General features: G+C 41.0%; 1 protein-coding gene across 1 annotated transcript in view; it reads left to right on the forward strand.

Moving 5' to 3' along the window:
- PCSK5 (proprotein convertase subtilisin/kexin type 5) overlaps positions 1-22,321 on the forward strand; it is a 436,684-nt gene that overhangs the window by 351,101 nt on the left and 63,262 nt on the right. The window contains exon 25 of the mRNA XM_012650669.1: positions 20,703-20,745. Within this exon, the coding sequence (XP_012506123.1) occupies positions 20,703-20,745 (43 nt within the window). The remainder of the gene's footprint in view (positions 1-20,702; positions 20,746-22,321) is intronic.

Consider the following 22,321-nt stretch of genomic DNA (forward strand, 5'->3'; position numbering starts at 1 on the left):
ATTCTATGTCTGGCTCAAGCTAGAACTAGTAGATAATGCTTGACAACTGACAGCTGTGTGCTTTAATCAAAAGAGCTTTATTAACTTTGGTCTCCTACATCTCTGGCACATCCTCTCCCTCCCCTCACCCGCACTCTCTACTACTCTGGAGGGTCCTGGTCTTGACTGCTTCCAGCCCATTCTTGTCCTGGGGCCCTGCACTAGCTCTTCCCTCCACCTGGAATGTTCTTCCCAAGATATTAATGTGGCTGGATCCTTCCTGTCATCACAACTCTTGTTTAAATGTCACCTCCCAAGAGGTGTATCCTCAGAACCCAATTTAGCCTCCCTCTCTCTCTCTCTCTGTTTATACACACACACATATGTGTACACACATCAATCACCCTGTTTTAATTCTAGCCAATCATATGCAATTATCTGATATTTTAATTTTATATTGACTTTTTTATATTTGTGTGCTGTATTTCTTCCTTCACTTAAAATGTAACATCCAGGCAGGCAGAGACTTCATCTGTTCTATTTACTGTTGCGTCATCGGTTCCAGGAACCAGGCTGACCACACGTAAGTGTTCAATCCCTAATGTTTGAACAAATACTTGGCAGCATCCTAGCAAGCAAGTCGATGGTGAATGATTTGAAAGGGTCTCTCTGTGGAGAGTGGATGAGCCAGACTCCAGGCAGCTGATGTCGGGCAAGTCGCTCCTCACTGGTCTCCGGACCGCGTGCCCTCATCTGGAAGCAGCCGGGGCTCAATCAGATCAGGGCTCTGCCACCTCTGTTCTGAGAAGCCCTTTCCCTCCCCCACAGCTTTGCTTTCATGTTTTGTGTATTTGATTTTTAAATAAGTTTTCATTTGGTAAAGGATTCTGATGCTAAAGTAAAATTTTAAATCTCCCAGGTTAGATAAACCCCTCGGCTGGAAGTTAATCGTGGCCCAGTTATAAAAGGCCAGTTGTGTCCATCTGGGAAATTCACTCAAGCTTCAATCTCCTCTTGTAGATGGGGGATAATTTCAGGACCTACCTCACAGCATTGGTAGGAGTAGTAAATGAGACAATCCACTGAATAGGCAGAATAATGTCCCCACCCCAAGATGTCCATGCCGCAGAACCTGTCACTATGTTGCCTTACATGGCAAAAGGAACTTTGAAGGTGTGATTAAGGTTAAAGATTCTGTGATGGGGAGATTATCCTGGATTATTCAAGTGGACCAAATCTGAGCACACGAGTCTTTATAAGTGGAGACTCTTTCCAGCTACAGTCAGGGAGAGAGATGAGACAGAAGAGAGACCCACCATTGCTAGCCTTGAAGCTGGCAGAAAGGACCAGCAAGCCAAGGAATGCAGGCAGCCTCTAAAAGCTGGATACAACCCTCAGCTGGTAGCCAGAAAAGAAATAGATATCTCAGGCCTACAACTGCAAGGAACTGAATTCTTCCAACAACTTGGATGAGCAAGGAAATGGATCAGACTCTCCCAGAGCCTCCAGAAAGGAACTCAGCCCTGTTGCCACTCTGATTTTAGCCCAGTGAGACTCATACCAGACTTCTAGCCAATATACTGTAAAATAATAATTTTTTTATGTTTTAAGCTGCTAAATTTGTGGTGATTTGTGACAGCAGCAATAGAAAACTAATAATACACTGGCCGGGTGAGGTGGCTCATGCCTGTAATCCTAGCACTCTGGGAGGCCGAGACAGGAGGATTGCTTAAGCTCAGGAGTTCAAGACCAGCCTGAGCAAGAGCGAGACCCCATCTCTACTAAAAATAGAAAAATTAGCTGGACAACTAAAAAAATAGAAAAAAGTTAGCCAGGTGTGGTAGCACATGCCTGTAGTCCCAGCTACTCAGGAGGCTGAGGCAGGAGGATGACTTGAGCCCAGGAGTTTGAGGTTGCTGGGAGCTGGGCTGACGCCACGGCACTCACTCTAGCCTGGGCAACAGAGCAAGACTCTGTCTCAAAAAAAAAAAAGAAAGAAAACTAATACACTGTTTAAAATATCTAATGAAATGCTTGGCACATCAGAGGGCCCCAATAAATGTATTTCTTATAAATATTTTTAATGACAATTTATTAATACTATTTTATTATCTCAAAAACCTCCTCCTGCCTTGATGCTCAGCTCTGAATTCTGCAACTCTACTTCCTGCCTCTTCTAGCGCTTCTTCGTAGTTGTCTGAAAGGAATTATTCACTAATTTTAGGAGCCAGGTGTTGTGCTGGATTGGAGTGGAAATTTCCTGAGATGCAAAACCAAAGATACAGATTAATAATGCTAAAGAGGAAAGGGGGCTTCCCAAGATATTATCTTAAGAAGGGCACAACACAAGCTATGCAGTGCTTTGGCTGAGGACACTTAACCTGAATCTAACCACTAGGAAATATCAGGCAAATCCCAAGTGAGAAACATGCTGTTAAAAAAGAAACTGTTGCCTTTTTAAAACATCAGTGTCACCAAAGTCAAAGAAGAGTGGAGGAACTGTTCCAGATAAGAGGAAACCAAAGAGACAAGACGACTAAATATGATACATGATTCTAAAATGGATCTCTGTTGAACAGTATCGGGTTGATTGAAAAAATTGGAATATAGATGGTAGAGTAGATAAATGTATTTATTAACATTAAATTTCCTGAAGTTGAAACTTTCCAAAGTGTGACTCTACTGTAGTTATATAAGAGAATGTACTTATTCTTAGGAAATGCCCACTGAAATATTTAAGAGTAAAAGACGGCAAGTATGCATTTTACTTTCAAAGGATTCAGGACAATATACAAAATATACATATATAACATATATAGGTTCACAGAGAGTGAGAGCAAGTGAGCAAATTATAGCAAATGTGGCAGAATATTTTTTTCCCACCCGCCGTGTGGCAGAATATTAACAATAGGAAACTCTGAGTAAACTATAAATGTTTTATTCTTGCAACTTTTCTGTAATTTTGACATTATTTTTTTTAAGTTTTTAAAAATAGCCAACTTTGCAATCCTGTAAAGAGAAGGAATTGTTAGCTCTTAGTGCCCACTTAAACCACATGTTTTTCTTCAGATTTATAATTCCATCTGATACCTACTCTATCATGTCTGCCCATCTTTCAGACTTTTAGAATGCGTAGCTTTCGAAATTAGTATAAAGACAGAAAATCTCTTCAAACTTCCCTTTAGGTGCATTAAATGTAAACCCAGGTCCAAAAAAGTACAATTTTCAAGTAATCCACTAGTTTTAGATGCTATGGTTCTTGGACACTGCATCACTAGCATAGTGCTTAGAAATATTCATCTAGTAGGCTAAATAAATATATTTCCTCAAAAAGGTAACAAAGCTGTCAGCAAAACTGTTAGATGAATGCAGTAAAAAGTGCATTGTAAAAAAATAATTACATGGGCCAGGCGCAGTGGCTCATGCCTGTAATCCTAGCATTCTGGGAGGCTGAGGCGGGTGGATTGTTTGAGCTCAGGAGTTCGAGACCAGCCTGAGCAAGAGCGAGACCCCATCTCTACTAAAATTAGAAAGAAATTAATTGGACAACTAAAAATATATAGAAAAAATTAGCCGGGCATGGTGGCGCATGCCTGTAGTCCCAGCTACTTGGGAGGCTGAGGCAGGAGGATCGCTTGAGCCCAGGAGTTTGAGGTTGCTGTGAGCTAGGCTGACGCCACGGCACTCACTCTAGTCTGGGCAACAGAGTGAGACTCTGTCTCAAAAAAAAAAAAAATAATAATAATAATTACATGTACTTACTACATGTAGACATACTAATAATTGGCAATAATAGGCGTAAATCACAGGTGTCTCCAAATGTTTCTAAATGTGTGCCTACTTAGTTCCCGTTGCAAAATAAGACCTTTCATCTTTCATAGCATTGGTAGAGAACGTTGGTGTTCATGGTGGTGTTTTTATGGAAACTGAATCCTGTTCCCTTTCATGCACATGCCAAAATATATGTACCTTCTGTGGTCAAGCTCGTCCTTCTTCCATCGGTGCCAAACTTCTTAGAAATACTGGAGATTTCTAAAATGGATCAACATTTTGGAAAATTGCCTCATCACCAAGAATGAACACTCGTGCACTTGGGCAGCCACACGTGCTTCTATCATTCAATAGCACCTCAAGATCCAGGAATGAATGTAACAGTGGCTTTCCTACAAGGCGAGTGGCTTTTTCTCAAAGCAAAGAAAGAAAGGCTGAGCGTTATCATCCATGTAATTGGTGACCATTAGAAAGATTGGTAGATGTTCTTTCATCGAATCCCTTTGGACTAACGACACAGCTCATCTGGAGCACAAAAGCTCTAAACATAGGAGGAAAAAAGAGCAGTTTCAGTGCACCTTCCCCATTCAGAAGTGCTAATAAGGAAAAATGCTAAATTACTATGATTACTTAAGACTTGAAAATAGCTTATCACCTGCCAATATGAATGAAGGCCCCTGGAGGGCTGTAAAATACCAGGAAGAACAATAGACTTGGAGACAGAATCTCTGTAGTGTCTGAGAGAGGCATCTGAGCAGACTGCCAAATGGCCAGCCTTATAAAACGGAGCTCTTATTCTACATGAACCCTGCAAACTGGTTCTGGGGTGTGCTCATGCCATAAAGAAGGAAAATAGAAGAGCTTTCACAAAACAATCAGGCCCGTAAAACTTGAAGGGGAGAGATAGTCAGCAATTATCCAAAAGAATCATATAAAACTTGGATAAGCAGCCAATTAAAGGTATTTCATGGCGGGGCAAAGCTCTCCCCAAATTCAGCAGATAATTGTTAGCCTGAATTCTGCTTTATGTGTTATTGTGTGGATTTAATCATACTGTGAAATCCCTCTTGTCTTCAGATCTAAGTGCCACTGGAATGCTCTTAGAATGGTCACATGAGGTTCATTAGGAAGAAGAGCTTGGCTTTGTGGAGATTGAGTATTTGGCTGTTTTCTGGAATCTTTTCTCTGTTATCACAAAGCTGTGTATTAAGGCCATTGTGGGCACTACAACAGAGCGTCTCCCAGCCCAGCAAGACATAATATCTCAGTGGTGGCCTGCCTCATTGGCAGGTGCTAAGCTTTTATTTTTGTTATTGTAATGGGTTTGTTTCCCCAGGAATCATTTAGATTAAGCATTACCACAGCCTGAGTCCTTGTTTATGGCCAACTTTTTCTCTCTGTTTACTGTGGCATCAAAACAACCAAGATTTATTTATGAATTTTTGTTCTCTTTGGGAATGGATGCAAGAAGAAAGGGCTCTCAAAAACTGAAGAGCATTGCCTTTTTTGGTTCAGTAGTGCATCGCCCACCTCCACAAAACCCACACATGTGCACACACACGTTCACACACACATGTGCTTGTGGGCCTGCCTTCCCCTAAACTGTTCTAATGCGGGACTGGACGGGTGGCTAGACTAATTTGTGCTGGAGACCAGGACATCTACCATTAATTGGTGGGGTCCAAATATCATAAAAATATTTCTAATCTTCCAATACTTTCTCTAGATAAATCAGCTTTGTGCACATACTACTGCTTCTGACTTTCTTTCATCTTATTCATAATTCCTGGCTCTCAGATGAACATAATGCTGTTGAAAAATCTTGAAAAATTGCCAGTTTGGGAGGGGAATGTGCTGAGAGGGTCTTTTCCCTTTTCTGCCCCATCCCACCCCACACATATACACGTACAAGGCTTGTCACCTGGTGATGTGTGTCTCTATACCTGAATCATCATTCCCTTCTTAGTCTCAATTATACAGTATGTTTTTTCAAAAGCCCACGGTGACAAGAGTTGCTGCATTGTTGCCTGGTGATCACCTGCATGGATTTGTGCAGCTCTCGGTCATGGTCAATCTAAAACATATTTCCTGATTAACTAATGCGTCCTCCATTCTGTAGGATAAAGAGACACTAGAAGACATCGTTTTGATCTTCAAGGAATGAGAAGCACTGGACTAGTGGCCAGTAAAATTGGATTTAGTTCTCAAGCTGCCACTGATTAGCCGTTTGGTTTTGGTCAAGTCCCTAAAAATTTCTAGATCTCAGTTTCTTTATCAGGAAAATTTGGGAAGGGAGTACTAACCAAACAAGGTCAAGAGTTCTAAATGCAAATATCTAGGGGTGCCAGGCAGGTACCGTGGTCAAGTGGGCCAGGTGGGGTCGGAGACCCCCAGGGGCATCCCCATCTAGAAAAATCATCTTCTAGTCAGCCCCAACCAGCTGCTACATGCAAAACTTGAGGTAATTCAGACTTTTGTGAAAATTTTTTTTATTTCTTTAAGCATAGTTTGAACACTGTTCGTGCTGGCCAAACAAATGATTTCTGCAAACTAGATCCCAGTCAGCTGCTTCTGCACTCCTGGCACTCTCAAGTCTGTCCTTCTCTATCTTGCATGATGTTTAGTGCCATCCAGCAATTGATGTCCAAACCAAGCGTTCAGAGGCATCTTTCCCCAGCAAAGATGATTACGAAGGCCCACAGGCTACCAAATGTTTAAAATGTGCTGATCACTCCTCCCAGTTTCAGCAGGTCTGAGAGTTACTGATGAAGATTGAAAGGGGATTGCTGACTTTCGAAAAGGAGGAGAAGCTTTAAAAGAACATTAAAGGAAAAAAAACTCCATTTTTATCTACACAGCGTTTCCAGACAGTGGTATGCATAAGGAAGACCAAGTAAAGGGTTTCTGTATAATTCACCACACCACTCTGGAGACTTAGCAAAACCTCCCAGAGCTGTAAGCAATAAAAGCACGGAAGTACAGAGAAAGGAGCGATCAAAACGTACTAGCATTTCACAGAAGCTGTCGAATAACACAGAGGAGAAAAATATGTGTAGCAATAAATAATACACTGAACACAGCAAAACTCTCAGATCAAGAGAAACGTTTTTGAAGAAAACTATTTCCAAAATCTTGTGAAGCTTTAAAAAGGTAGAGCATGAGGCAAGAACTCCAAACCTAGGGGGAAAGGATAGATTCTCTGGCTGGCGCCTCCTGATTTATGAATAGAAAGTGATCCGGTTGCTATAGCGACTTGAAGATACACAAAAGAAAACATCACTTCTTTAAAATATGCCTGATGATGAATAGGCAGAGTCTTTCAAAATATCTTTTTAAAAATATGAGCAACTCTTTTTTTTTTCTTTTAAAGCAAATCACACAAGATAGCTCTTAGATTTTTTTTTTCTTTCGAATAACAGGACTTGTTTACACCAGCCCTAGTTTATTCACACAAACTAGCAATTTGGGTAAAAAGTAAGGACTAGAAACTATGTCTGCTGGAGAATAAGTTTTGTTTTTCAGCAGTTTTGTTTCTGTTTCAGCAACAAGGGAGATAAATGTATGTTCTCTTGGTTTTCCTTTTTTCCAACAATATATTTAGATGGAGAGTTTCCTTGGATGCTGAGAATGTGAAACGCACCTAAGCATTGTGGTAACCTTCCCTTATCTGTCTGAATGGAGAGGTAATGAAAAATATGATTTTGGTAGGACTGCACACCCAGGCTCCTTGGCTTCTCCAGCCTGGCTCCTGCAGCGCCGGACACTTATTTCAGAATCCAAAGGATTGTTCTCTTCTGCTCCAGGCAGTTCGACCTTGGCACAGTATCCTGAATAGATGCAATATTCAAAGCAAGATCTTGAAATAAAAACTACAATGATTAAATATCCTGGGGACCCCTTATGTGGGGGATGGAGGGTTCTTAATTGAATGATTTGGATAAACTGTTGGCACAAGTCCTAGCTAAAGCATCCGAAGGCCTGTGGCCTGGACAGACGTTCTTTAGCTGAAAATGTGATGTGGGCTTTTCCTAACCAGTGGAGGGGTCAACAGTCTTGAATAACATACTAAGCCTGCAGAATATGGTCTTTTAAAGTGGGTGTGCGAATATTTTCATTAAGCAAGGATATGTGAACTTAAATAGAGGCAGTGCAGAGAGAAGAAAGAGAAATTGCATGCAATTCGAAGGAACAGAAGTTCCCAAATCTACATTTGTTCTGTGTGACCTTGGGCAAATAACTGAGGTTTCTTGGGGCTCAGTTCACTCATCCTTAAAATGAGCACCTTCAATTCAGCAAACATGTGAAGCACCACCTATGTGCTATCATCTTCCATTGTATCCCCAACGACTCCCATTCCCTGGGCTTTGTTAGAAATCAAGAGGTGAAGATGATACTTCTCTGCACAATTCAGAACCAAATGAATTCTGAAGGGAAGGAGAGATTATACAGAAAAGGATCAAAGTATCAGCTTTATTACTTACAAGGCTAAAATGGAGACTATGAATTGGCTCTGTGAACTGTGAGCTTCCCAACCCTCCTCCCCTCTGCGTTAAACTCCCCGTCTCACTCCGCTGGGCGTGATGAGTTTCTTCTCCCAAACTCACCAATCACATACGATAAAGCACCCTTCTTTCCACTAAAAAAGTGAATTGGAAAGACGGACTGGCAGCTCTCTGTCCAATATTCTAAAGATGAAGGAAGGAATACAGGGAAAAATGATGTCCCCTAAACACTAGTAAGTTACATTATTAGTTTCCTTAGGGCTACTGTATCAAAGTACCATAAAATGAGTGGCTAAAAACAACAGAAATTTACTCTCTCATAGTTCTGGAGGCTGGAAGGCAAAAATCAAGGCGTCATCAGGGTTCTGTCCTTCTGGAGGCTCTGAGAAAGAATTCTTTCTTGTCTCTTCCTAGCTCCTATTGGTGGCTGGCAGTCCTTGGCATTCTTTGGTTCGCAGTTGCACAACTAATCTTTGCCTCTATGGTCTCGTGTCCTTCTCCCTTCTGTGTCTGTGTGTCTGTTTCTTCATGGGGCTTTCTTACATGGAAATGAGGCACTGCATTTAGTTTAGAGCCCACCTTAATCCAGTATGACCTCATTTTAACTTCATTACATGTGCAAAGACCCTATTTCCAAGTACATACAGTAAGGTCGCATTCATGGGTACTAGGCATTAATATTTAAACACATAATTTTGGAGGACATAATTCAACACACAATAGTCAACAAGTCATTCCTACTTCCTAAATATTTTTCACTCTGCTTACTTCTACCCATCTCAGCTACTACTCTTGAGGTCAGACCACCAAACACAGTTCCCCTGGATACTGCAATGGTCTTCTAACTGGTTTCTGTAATTCCAGTCTTTTTCTTACTCTCCCACTCTCAAAAATCCATTATCTACCCTGTAATAATGGCTTTCTTTCTAAAATTTAAACCTGATGGTGACAACTGTCTACAAATCTAAAATGTTTTCCCATGACCCAAGCATGGCATAAAAGCTTCCTGATCTCTGATCTTTGGCCACTGAGCTCTCCAGCCTTCCCTCTCCTGTCTCTTCCTCAAGCCCCAGCATCCACTCTCCTCTCTAGCTACCCCAAACTCTTCACAATCCACTCTGGAGCATTCCCCGTCCTTTTATTTTAAAACCTGCATGTGTTTAAGGGGAGGGAAATTGTGCCGTATTCTGTCATGGTCTTGTCACTCACTGTACAGTTTCTCCAAGGGGAATCCAATGAACACCTTCACTAAAGGAATTCTCTCCATAGATTTAGCTCTTTCTACCTCCACACATTTCCACGTGGAATGTCTTTCTTTCCTTTTCTACCCTCTCTCTGTTCTTCTCCTTCTAATTCACCTTTCAGGTCCACCGAAGCCTTCACTTCCTCAAGAAACCATTCCTTGATGGCACCTCCCACACACGTACACACGTGCACCCTAGGTGAGTTAGCACTCTATTTTCATCTCCATGCATTGGTTAGGATCCTGTTAGTAACCCCAATCACACAACAATATCTTTTAACTTGCTTCACTCCCTCCAGACCCTGAGCTAAATATCACACTAGGAACTAGTCACCTTTGTAGCCATAGCATATAGTAGGACCCAAAATATATTTGTGGAAGGAATAAATGCTGAGCACGACACTAGGCACTATGGTTGCAGAGAGAAATAAGATATATTTTCTAACTAGGACAGATCATTAACAATTCACTCTATCCCAACCAGATAATAGCTGCAGTATCTTTACAAAGTTTATTGGAAGCTCAGAAGAAAAGAAAAAAAAAAGACTCATTCTGTCATAAGAACTAGAGGACTCAAAACAAACAAAAATGCTTCGTAGATTAACATTTGTAACAGTTGAGCTGGTCCTTGAGCCTAAATTCCTTTCTGACTCTCAAATGCTATGATTACAGATCTTTCATCAAAATTTCAAACAACTTTCTGCCTCTGTTTTAGTGTCTAGATTGCTCTTTCATCCACAAATTTTCAAGTCCTCTTCTCAAGATATTTCTTCTTATAAACTACGTCTCTGTATCCTTCTCCACAGGCTAACAGCTGGTTTTTTTCTTGGTTGTTCTGTAATTTCACTGTGATGCATCTTCTTATATATTAACATAACAACAACAATAATAATAATATATGTGTTTGTGCTACTTCTTAGAACTAATGATTGGTGTCTTTTAACAATTCTGGAAAATTCTCAGGCATTCTATTATTATTGAATATTGTCTCTTTCCCATTCTCTCAATTATCTTTTTTTAGAGCTTTGACATTTGTTAGCTCTCCTCATTTTAACCTCCATGTCTCTTAACCACTTTTTACTATTTTCTATCTTTTTTGTCTCTATGTATTAAAGTTTATATCTTTTCTTTAATCTATCTTTGAGTTTACTAATCCTCTTTCTACTATGCCTGATCTACTATTTAATCTATCCATTGATTTTAGATTCTAATTTCTATGTCTTTCACTTATAGAAGTTATATTTGTTTCTTTTCCAAACTACTGGTTACTTTTATACTTTTAAGATGCTCTTTTATTTCTTTAAAACATTGGATATTTGTTATTTTTATATTCTGTGCCAAGTAATTTCAATATCTCTATGGGTCTGATTCTGCTGTCTGTTTTTTCTGCTGACTTTTCTCTCACAGTGACTGATTTCCCTTGTGGTTTATGTTTTTAAACTGTGACCATTTTTATTAAAAATTTACCTATGAGAATACTTGAGGTCTGGGTTAAGATTGCATTTCTCTAGAGAGGATTTGCATTTGCTTCTGTTGATTGTCTTGGGACACTACCTACCTGGGACTACTTTAAGTAGAATTTTCCCTTTGAGATGTTCTAGAACATGCAAGTAACATGAATTCTAGCTATAAACCTATATGAGATCCAGCTGATGGTTACAAATTCTCAGAGGAGTTTTTCATTGTTTTTTTGTTTTGTTTTAATCTACCCAGTGCCAAGGCTAAGACTAGGATAATTTTTTGTCATCTCCTCCTCCTGACTAGTTTATTTTTTATTCATCCTTACAGTAAAACTTTAGTCCTTGGGTTCCTATTCCAGTCCTGCGATTTATCTGGCAATTCTAACTATAATAAGAATATTCTGAATGTTTTCATTAAGAGAGATGAAAGCCCAGTTAAGTGGGAGGAGAGAAGAGGGAAAATCATAACTTTGTTTCTTTTAGCCTGAGCAAATATTTCTGTGGTGTACTAGATTAGAAGTTTGCTTTTCCATTCCATCATTTGTCACACCGTGGTTTCTCTCTGATTACCTTTGTTTATTACTCTTCCCTCACCAGACTGCAAATCCCTTGAGGGTAGGGATTGCCTTTATCATCTGCATATACTCCTCATAGTATCCAAAGCCGTGTTTGGACTGTAGTAGGTGATCAGTTAAGTATGTGTCTATTACTCCTATGTCCACTTCACTGCTGGATACGTCTCTTCTCCAGCCATCCAGCTGTTCACACTGGGCCAGGGAGTCATCCCTCTTCCTCACCCCCCACATCTTGTCATTTAATCTTGGTTTTACCTCTTTAGTGTCTCTCAAATCTGAGTTTTCTCATTACTGAAGCCACAGTCTTAGTTTATCACCAATCATTTCTCCTCCAGTATATTCCTTTTTAAAGTATTTCTCAAGTCTGTTACATGGAATCTTTACTTAGCAAGATTTAACAGATGTATTTGTTTCCGCAGTTAAATAAGCCATTTTTCACACAGCACCCTCAGTGATCTTTTTAAGTAAATCAGACCACATCAGGTCTTTCTAAAATAAAGCTTCCCATTACTTTTAAATTAGAATGCAACCTCTTGTCCTGGCCCTATTTGATCTGGTGCTGCCCACGACCCTGGCCTCATCCCCTGACTCTCTCCTTTTCTCTCCATCTCCTCCAGCCTCACTGGCCTTCTCGATGTTCCTTGAATGGGTCAAGCTTTCCTGGGCCTCTGTCTGGAACACCCTACCCTCAGAATTGCACGTGGCTTACTCCTTGTTATAATTCAGTTCTCTACTCAAATGTCAGTTCTTGAAAGACACTCTCTCTAACTAGCCCATCTAAATTAGGGCCTCTCTTCTCCACCCCAATCTCATCGCTCTCTAACCCTATATCTGAATTTATATACTTTTTTGTGTTTTTTTTTTTCTTCACATGCATATTTCTGGAGCATCTGCTATGCACCAGGCAATGCTCTTCGGTACTAGAGATACAGGAAAACAAAACAAAACAGAACAACCTGTCTTCATAAAGCTTGCATTTTGGTGTCTGTTCCATGCATTTATGGAAGAAAGATTTATATTTTATTTGCATTCTAATACTTATCTAATTTTTCTTTTTTATTGTGTCTTCCTCCCTAAAATGAAAGCTCCAAAATAAATGAATATGTGAATGAAGGTACAGCTGCTGTGAGCCATCCTTCTAGGAATCAGCGGCGTTTATTCATTCATCGCCTCCCCCTGCTGGTGGGCCTAGAGAAGTGTGGAAATCCACAAACAACTTGCCTATTACAACCTTCCGTTGTTGGAATCAGAGGACTTGGTAAAGACTAGAGTCCCGTGGAGGACTGAGCCCTCTCTGAGCCAACATTTGTAGACAATGATTTCGATTATTTATTTCAGTCTCTTCTACTACTGTGTCCCTCCAGGGGTTCTGCCCCATTGTCAGCTGCACCATTTGCATTACTGCCAAATCAAATATTTATTCATTATCCTTGGACACCAGTGCAGAGAAAATGATTGAAAATCATCAACAGACCCCCTAACCAAATACTTTGTATCCCAGCACCATTGAACCTTCCAAAAAAATCTTCTGCTTTGGCAAAGCTGTCAGAGGATCCATTTTCTAGTTGCGTGTTCATTATTTGAGGCAATTCTAACTGCAAGGTCTATTTGAATTATGGACTTTTCAGTGCTATTTGGGGCTTATAATTAGTTGCACTCTTTGGGCATATAAATCTGTTACCTCGTTCATCATCCTCTGGTGAACTGAAGCATGTCAGTGATCCTCCCGCAAATTCGTGCAGCATTGTCCTATCACTAAGTACATATTTACTCTGGGAGAGTATGCATTCTTGACAATTTACTTAATTATCTCTCAAAGTGATTCAAGTACTGGCTGCTTATAATGCCCACTCTCCCCTCAGAAAGAGCATTAGGGCATCTCAGTGGAGGTGGACGTTCTGCAGAGGCTGCACCAAGGATGCAGGTGCCCCCGTGGGGAATTGTGCGAGAACGCTTGGTGAACGCTGTCAACAGATGACAGCCCCTAGTCTGGTTAGTGAGTCTGAGGCAGAGTCAAGAAGAACCCCATTTCCTATTCATCTGCCTCCTTTGCAGAATTATATCAGAAAAACAACTTATTTTGAAAGTGAATCTTTTTCAAGGAGCTTATGCAAACATCTGTCACTGTTTTAACCACACCCCATGGAAGAACGTCATTCTTGTCCTGGGGGTGTAGAATTAGGAAGTGCTGAGAGACAAAATGGAAAGATGAGAAAATGGGAGTGGGCAGGAAAGGAACAAAAAAATAAAGAACATAACCAAATGGCAAGCTCCCACAGGGGAGAGCTGTGGGAGGATACTGTTTCCAAACACGTGACCCAAATGATGCCTGGAACTCAGAGCCTGAGCATGTTCTTTCTTTTAGTAATAACATTTCTGTTTTAATCAATTCTGTAACACACGTTTATTTTAAAATTTTAAAAACATATGTATGTATACATAAACAAAATCAGACAGAGATTACTATTAACATTTTAACTTTTTTCTTCTGATTTTTTGATAAAGCCATATATATATAAATATATATATTATATATACACATACTTATCACATACATAGATATGGATTATCATCCTTTTTCATATAGTCTATCATGAAAAATTTCCATGTCATTAAATACTCTTAAGAAACACAACTTTAGTGACTGTCTGCTGGCCCATCTTGTAAAAATGTACAGGCATATTTCATGCTACCTCGTTTTGCCTTATTGTGCATTGCAGACATTGCATTTTTTACCAGTTGAAGGTTTGTGGCAGCCCTGCATTGAGCAAGTCTGTCAGCTCCATTTTTCCAACAGCACGTGCTCACTTCATGTCTCTGTGTTACATTTTGGCAATTCTCACAATATTTCAAACTTCTTCACTATTATGATACCTGCCATGGTGACCTGTGATCAGTGATCGATGATCAGCAATCTATTGCAATTGTTTTGGGACACCATGAATCCCACTCACATAAGACGGCAAACTTAATTGATAAATGTTATCTGTGTTCTGATTGCTCCACCGACTGGCCATTGTCCCATTCTCTTCTTCTCCTAGGGCCTCTCTTTTCCCTGAGATACAACGATATTGAAATTAGGCCAAGTAATAACCCTATAATGGCCCCTAATTGTTCAAGGACAAGGAAGAGTCACACATCTCTCGCTTTCAATCAAAAGCTAGGAATGATTAAGCTTAGTGAGGAAGGCATGTTGAAAGCCAAGATAGGCCAAAGGCTAGGCCTCTTGCACCAAACAGTTAGCCAAGTTGTGAATGCAAATGAAAAAAGTTCTTGAAGTAAATTAAAAGTGCTACTCCAGTGAACATAAGAATGATAAGAAAGCAAAACAGATTTATTGCCAATATGAAGAAAGCTTTAGCGGTCTGGATAGAAGATCCAACCAGCCATAACATTTACTTAAGCCAAAGCCTAATGCAGAGCAAGGCCCTCTCTTCAATTCCATAAAGGCTGAGAGAGGTAAGGAAGCTGCAAAGAGAAGTTGAAAGCTGGCAGAAGTTGGTTCATAAAGTTTAAGGACAGAAGTTTCTCTATAACATGAAAGTGCAAGTGCTAATGTATGTAGAAGTCGCAGCAGGTTATCCAGAAGGTCTAGCTAAGATAATTGATGGTTTCTACACTAAACAATGGATTTTTAATGTAGATGAAACAGCCTTCTATTGAAAGAAGATGCCATCCAGGACTTTCATAACTAGAGAGAAGTCAATGCCTGCCTTCAAAGCTTTCAAAGGCCAGCTGACTCTTGTTAGAGGTTTATGCAGCTGGTGGCTTTAAGTTGAAGGCAATACTCATTTACCATCCCCAAGATGCTAGGGCCCTTAAGAATTATGCTAAATCTACCAACCCTCATAGAAGACTTTGAGGGCTTCAAGACTTCAGTGGACAGCCAGGTGCAGTGGCTCACCCCTGTAATCTTCACACTCTGGGAGGCCAAGGCGGGAGGATTGCTCGAGCTCAGGAGTTTGAGACCAGACTGAGCAAGAGCGAGACCCTGTCTCTACTAAAAATAGAAAAAATTAGCCGGGTTTGTACCCCCATAACATCCTGAATTAAAAAAATCAAAAAATAAAAAAAAATTTCAAGGATTAAAAAAAAAGAAAAAATTAGCCAGGCAACTAAAAACAGAAACAAAAATTAGCCAGGCATGGTGGTGCGCACCTATAGTCCCAGCTACTTGGGCGGCTGAGACAGGAGGATCACTTGAGCCCAGAGTTTGAGGTTGCTGTGAGCTAGGCTGATGCCACGACACTCGCCTGGGCGACAGAATGAGTCTCTGTCTCAGAAAAAAAAGAGAGACAGTGTCTCTCATTCTGTCGCTAGAGTACGGTGGTGTCGTCATAGCTCATTGCAACCTCAAACTCCTGGGCTTAAGTGAACATCCTGCCTCAGCCTCTAGAGAGCTGGGACTGACTACAGGTGTGCACAACCACACCTGGCTAATTTTTTTTTTTAATTTTTGTAGAAATGGGGTCTCACTATGCCTTGGCCTCCCAAAGGATTACAGATGTGAACCACCACACCCAGCCATGTCTTTATTTCTGCTTATCTCCTAACATGAAAATACTAGGTGAACAAGTTAATTAGAATCATATATGGAAGAAAAAAGTTCTAATGTTTGATAGCAGACTATGGCAAGTATAGTTAGTACAATATATTGTATATTTCAAAATATAACAGCTAAAAGATAGTTACCAAGACATAAAAATGGTAAATACTCAAGGTGATGGATACCCCAAACACCCTGACTTGATAACTCATTCTATGCGTGCGTACACGACGTCTTCACATACATACAGATGAGTGACCCCATCAGAGAGCCATTCTTTTCCATTATAATCTAGGTAACCAAGTGTAAAACATGTTTTTGCAAGGTTAAGTATGAATTATTAGCTCAGATGTGGCATTTGGTCAGGTGTGGCCTGGGTCACTGGTCTCCAAAGAGAGATACGAAAACCATCCTTTGGGTTGCAAAAAAGAAAAAAAAATAGGACTTGTGGTCACATTTATTTTAAGTTATTCTCTTAAATTTTCTAGTTTAGCACATCTTTTTAATATATGTAAAATATTCATGTACTAGTATATAACAAATAGCAATAACTAATAAATAATTTATACACACACATGCATTGTGGGTACATGCTAATTTTTTAAGCCAATGGGGTGCTCAATCAAAAGAGTGTGGAGCTTACTGCTTTAGGTTTCTGTTGTTGATGAAGCTTGGAGAGTGGTTAGGACTGTAAGTCTATGAATATCTAATCCATGGCTAATTCTGGCATATTTAAATATTCTGTGGTAAAAGGCTATCCTTAAGGCATAGAGTTTCTTCTGTCTCCCTCAAATGAAAATTAACATGCAAGATGAACAATACAATTAGGAAAAGCAAATTAGAGGCATTTTAGCTTGTATGTGCCCTTAATTATGAGACACAAAGTTTATGTAAACCATAAAAATAAATTCTTCTCTGGACATTTAAAAATGTTCTGTTCCGTTTGAAGTTTAAATTATCCCCTTTCCAATACATTTTATAGGTAAGATGTGTGTAGCTCCTCCTGTGGCCCTCATCCACCCACATTCAGTGGTGAAGGCTGTAGGTATGAGTGAGAACAAAGCGAAATGGGGCAGAATGTAAGCTGACCACTGAAGACGGGAATGACAGCAGGAGTCTGTCCCCACGGGACAGTGAGTTGGTGACCAGTTCCAATGTGGATGATCCTGAGGACACAGTGAGAAGATGACACAGGATGATGAAGAGCCCCCGAGACGCAGTGGACATTGTAGTCCTGCCCACCCCACTCCATAAAAATGAGACACTGAAAATGAGTTTTCCCAGTAAAGGAAGGCTGTATCCCCGTCTTGACAAGGCATCTGCTTGCACGTTCTCCTTAGCAGGGACGTGAGCAACTGGAAGCCAACAACTGTTTCTGAAGGCTTTTTTCCAAATGTGAGGCTCTCTCTGAATTCCGACTGAACTTGCCCCATCTCCCCTCAAAATATGCTCTCTCGGCTCAAAAGTTTGACAAGATCAAATAACCAAAGCTATTTAAACATCCTACTTTGGATGACACCTTCCAAGACAGTTAACAACTGTGGCTTGTTTAGACTCCCCGCCCTACCACCTCCCACCGCACACACACCAGAAGCCAGGAGATTTCATCTGTCTCCTTACACCACCCCTTCTTACCATCTACATGCCACGCTGACTTAGAGTCAACTTCTAGGTTTGGGATTCTTACCTTCTTCCTTAATCCCATAACTGCAGCCTCTCAGAGGTCAAGCTAAATCCATTTAGCTTATGTCTGACTTGTGGATCTTCTGGGGTGGAAACATTTTTTTAAATAATTCTCATTCTTTCGAACTGGTAATAATGAGAACAACTAATAGGCATTCATAAGCTGTTTTAAGACACAGTTCCTATTCTATGCATTATTCATTTATGCAAACTGTTGTGAAGGTACCAGATTTACTGTGCAACTGGGCTGGAAAAGCCCCTGACCTCAAGATGACATTGGTATGCACGTTTCTACTTAACGTTTTCATCAGTGACCTGCTTAAAGGAGCAGAGAGCAAGCTCATTAAGTTCCTAGATGGGAGGGATGACCAGAACATTAGAGAACAGGATTAGAATTTCCCCAGCCTTTGCCCAATTAGCAAAACTGTTAGCATCAAATATGTTCATCAAGGACAGGCAGAGAAAAGTAAGCTGTCCAAATTCAAGCTGAGTGGTAGGAAGTTTTTTAGCAGAAGAACTGAAAAGAATATAGATGCAAAAATAGACTCATAGTGGGAAACCAACTAGCCTGGTGAAACCACTGGTGTTCATTGGGGTCCCTGCAACCCCTTGAAATGGATTTGGATCCTCAATCCATGGGTTGTGGAAGCATAAAGCCCTCCCCAAGATTTCTAAGAATTCCAGGGACCTTTTCTTTCTCATGGGCACCTCTGGCTTCAGATTCCTAGTTCCATTTAATTAGCCCGGCTTTTGGTTCATTTTGCTGTCCTGTTTTAGTCACCTTATTATAAACCATGTTGATCCAGACATGAAAAACCATTTCCTTCCCATGAGCAAATCACAGCCTCCTGTAAAAAGGCCTTTCTATCTCTTTGGTTGTCTTGGCTCTCTTTCAACTCTTCCAATTAAACTTCTACCTCAAGCAGCTTAACAAGGTATTTTCCTAAATATAGATGGTTCTCACCCTAAGAGGAACTCTGGAAGCAGCTGTGAAGACAATTATATTTACACCTGTGTGACCTAACAAAGGCAAGCATGACCAAGTCATGGGCTGATGGTGCTACAGCCAGGGGTGGGCAAACTTTTTCTGTGCAGTGGCAGATAGTAAGTACTTTCAGTTTCTGTTGCAATTACTCAACTCTGGTGCTGTAGGATGAAGGCATCCATGCCAATGCATGTACAGGGATGGGCAAGGCTGGAGTTGGCCCTGGGGTTGGCCATAGTTTGCCAACTCCTGCTAGACTCAACTTCAGAATCTTTGGCTTCTGGGAGTCTTAACAGCTATCTTGTTCAACCAGCTCATCTTACCCCTACAGAGAACAGGACACAGAAAGTAGAGTGACATTTGTGCAAGTTCACAAGACACTTAAGCCTGAGTTTAAACCTCAAACTAGGGACAGGTAGCCCAGTTCCAAGGCCAGTTCACCTTCCATGGCATAGTCACCAGGCTATTTCCAGAAGAAGGTTCTGAGGATCTCTGCTTAATTGGCAGAGACTCTTCTAGAAATTTACCCACTGCAAGTTTGGGTTCAATGCATTAATCATACTACGTGTAGTATAGTGTCGTTTTCCAAAATCCCTAGGAGGACCCAAGATGAATGTGTGACTAAAGATTTGAGTGGGGCTGTCTCTACCTCCAAGAGGTAGTCTTTGAGAAAACCAGAATACAGCCCAGACTAGATTAGAAAGGAAAGTTATGAATAAAGTTTAGGGAACATAGTTTTGTTTAGATAAAGTTAAAAGTGAAATAAGATCTTCATGTACCAAGAGGACTGCTTTAAGGAGGAGCAGTTGTTTTCTACCTCTTATTAAAATAAAAAGAGCAAGACTAGGGTGTATGTAGGTTAGATCATGGGAAGAACCTGCCAGAGGTGACTGTTTCTTGCAAGAACTGCAGGCCAGAGGAAGTCATGGAATTCTCTTAATCATTAGATCTGAAGGTTGCTTCTTCTGGGGAGTGTTAGGAGGGAGGGAAACAGACTGCGATAGTGACTCTCAAAATCCTTTCTAAGTCCCCTGAAAGCTGCAGGAAAAGACCCTTCTGTGAGCCAACAGAGACACATTGAATCATTACTCTTGATGAGAACAGAACAGTTTCTGGCCGAGCACAGTGGCTCACGCCTATAATCCTAGCACTCTGGGAGGCTGAGGCAGGAGGATCACTTGAGGTCAGGAGTTCAAGACCAGCCTCAGCAAGAGCAAGACCCCATGTCTACTAAAAATAGAAAGAAATTAGCTGTGCAACTAAAAATAGGAAAAAAACAAAATTAGCCGGGTGTGGTGGTACACACCTGTAGTCCCAGCTACTCAGGAGGCTGAGGCAGAAGGATCTCTTGAGCCCATGAGTTCGAGGTTGCCGTGAGCTAAGCTGATGCCAGGGCACTCTAGCCCAGGCAGCAGAGCGAGACTTTGTCTCAAAAAAAAGAGAGAACAGGACAGTTTCTTCAAGAGGATTGTGAAGTGCAGAACATGAAGTGGATACTTGGGAAAAATAATAGTACAGATTTCAAAGGCGCCTCCCAAATGATACTTTCATCAGCAACTCACAGAAATTCCACGTCAGAAGCTCACAGTCCCTTCCAGATGTTTGTGTGTGGGCATGCCGATGCGGTTATCTCAGTAGAGGTCAGGAGGTTCCTAATGTAGATTGTTGATGTGTAATTTGAAAACCCAGTAGCTTGGGCCTATTCCTTCCTGAAAGTGAGGGCCAAGGATTTATGAGAACTCTTATTTTATTACCTTCAATAAAGATAAATCCTAGTGCACATCTTGTTACTAATTAAAAAGGGTGCAATCTGATCAAATATCATTTCTGGACAGTACCTCTCATGAAGCTATGCCAGAATATTTTTTGTCTCAAGCCACAGCTTTTCCAAAATCTATTTTTCCAAATGACAAACTCTTGGTGATTATCATTCTTCATTATTACAATTTTTTTTCTAGATGATCCGGGAACCTGTACATCGTGCGCTATGGGGTATTACATGTAAGTCTGGCTTTCTTTTTCATGGCACTAACTTTTTTACAGTTTAAGCATTACTGACTTAATCCTCAACCCAGTGATTAAAGCAAAAAGAGGCCCCGCAGCCCAAAGCAACTCTGTCCTGTCAGGCTACTAATGAGCAATTGTTGGATTTAGCAATAAGAGCCCAGCTGTTTTCTTGCCTCGAAAGGAGGCCTTCTCTTTCTTGATTCTGGAAGTCATCCAGCCTGACACGGAGTCTAGGAATCTTGCCATGGGTTACCAAGATTCAGATCTTGCTGTTTATGGAGAGACCTCAATAATATACCTGGCCCCAAGTAAACTGTGTTTAAATGTCTGCATGGAGACCTTGTTCTTAACCAGAGTCCAAATCTCCAGCGTGAAGCAGGTGCTACATTAGCTCTTACTCATCCCCTGGGTCATGAGAGACACAGACCACTAGGTGAAATGAAACACAGATGAATAAATGAAATGATCACCCCCAACATTCTGTAATAAAAATCTGCATAATCAAAGATGGCGTGTTTCAACATCACCTCGCCATCCTATTCTAGTCTCCCTTCTAGCATACAGTGTTGCCTACCCTGGAAGAAAAGAAGGGAGATGAAAAGGAAAGGAAGGCCCCAGATAACGCGAAGGCTACATAAGCCCTCCCGATCATCCTAAGAACTCGGGAGTTTGGGGATATGCAAACTCTCACGTCCAAACTCTCACGTCCATTTCTTCTTTTCTTCTTTCCACCGAGATTGTCAGGAATGCAGGGTTGATGCTAATCACCAGAACTGAAGCTCAGAGAGCTGCTGGGTTCTGCTTATGTTGCGCTCAAGCTAGGGGCAGGTCTAAATCTGGGACATCTCAGCTTTGGTGGGTCACCTCCTCCCATCACCACATTCCTTTTCCCCTCCATCCAATTTCAGGGGCTTGAAATGTGGTAGTAAGTGAGCAGATGGTAAAAGCAGTGAGGAGGATGGGAAGGAAAGGGAAGCCCAGCAAGTTGAAACATATTAAAAATGATCAGTTACCCCTATCATTACTTAGCCTCATAACTTTAATTCAACTTTTCCAGAATAGTCTATTATTCTCTACATTGACCGTGTCTCACATCATTGCACTCCTGATGTGCAATGATTTAAATTATTGTTCCATATCGGGCTGGGCTTGGAGATTCACGCCTCTAATCCTAGAACCTTGGGAGGCTGAGTAGGGAGGACTAGGTGAGGCCAGGAGTTCTAGACCAGCAACATAGTGAGACCCTGTCTGTATAAAAAATTTAAAAATTAGCTGGGCTCCATGGTGTACACCTGTAGTCCCAGCTACTCAAGAGGCTGAGGCAGGAGGATCACTTGAGCCCAGGAGTTCAAGGCCGCCGTGAGCTGTGACTGTGCCACTGCCTTCCAGCCTGGGTGACAGAGAGAGACCCTGCCTCTAAAAAAAAAAAAAAAAAATGTTCTATTTAAAGAGGGGAGGAGGGGTGGCGAAGACGCTCCCGGGTTTGATTATTACGATGTAGACCAGATGACATTTAATGAGCAGAAAGTAATTTGTCAGCGTACTCACAGCTGACATTTACCCAGCATGT

The sequence above is a fragment of the Propithecus coquereli genome, unplaced genomic scaffold, assembly GCF_000956105.1.
Source record: "Propithecus coquereli isolate 6110/MARCELLA unplaced genomic scaffold, Pcoq_1.0 Scaffold339, whole genome shotgun sequence".
NCBI classification, from domain to species: Eukaryota; Metazoa; Chordata; class Mammalia; order Primates; family Indriidae; genus Propithecus; species Propithecus coquereli.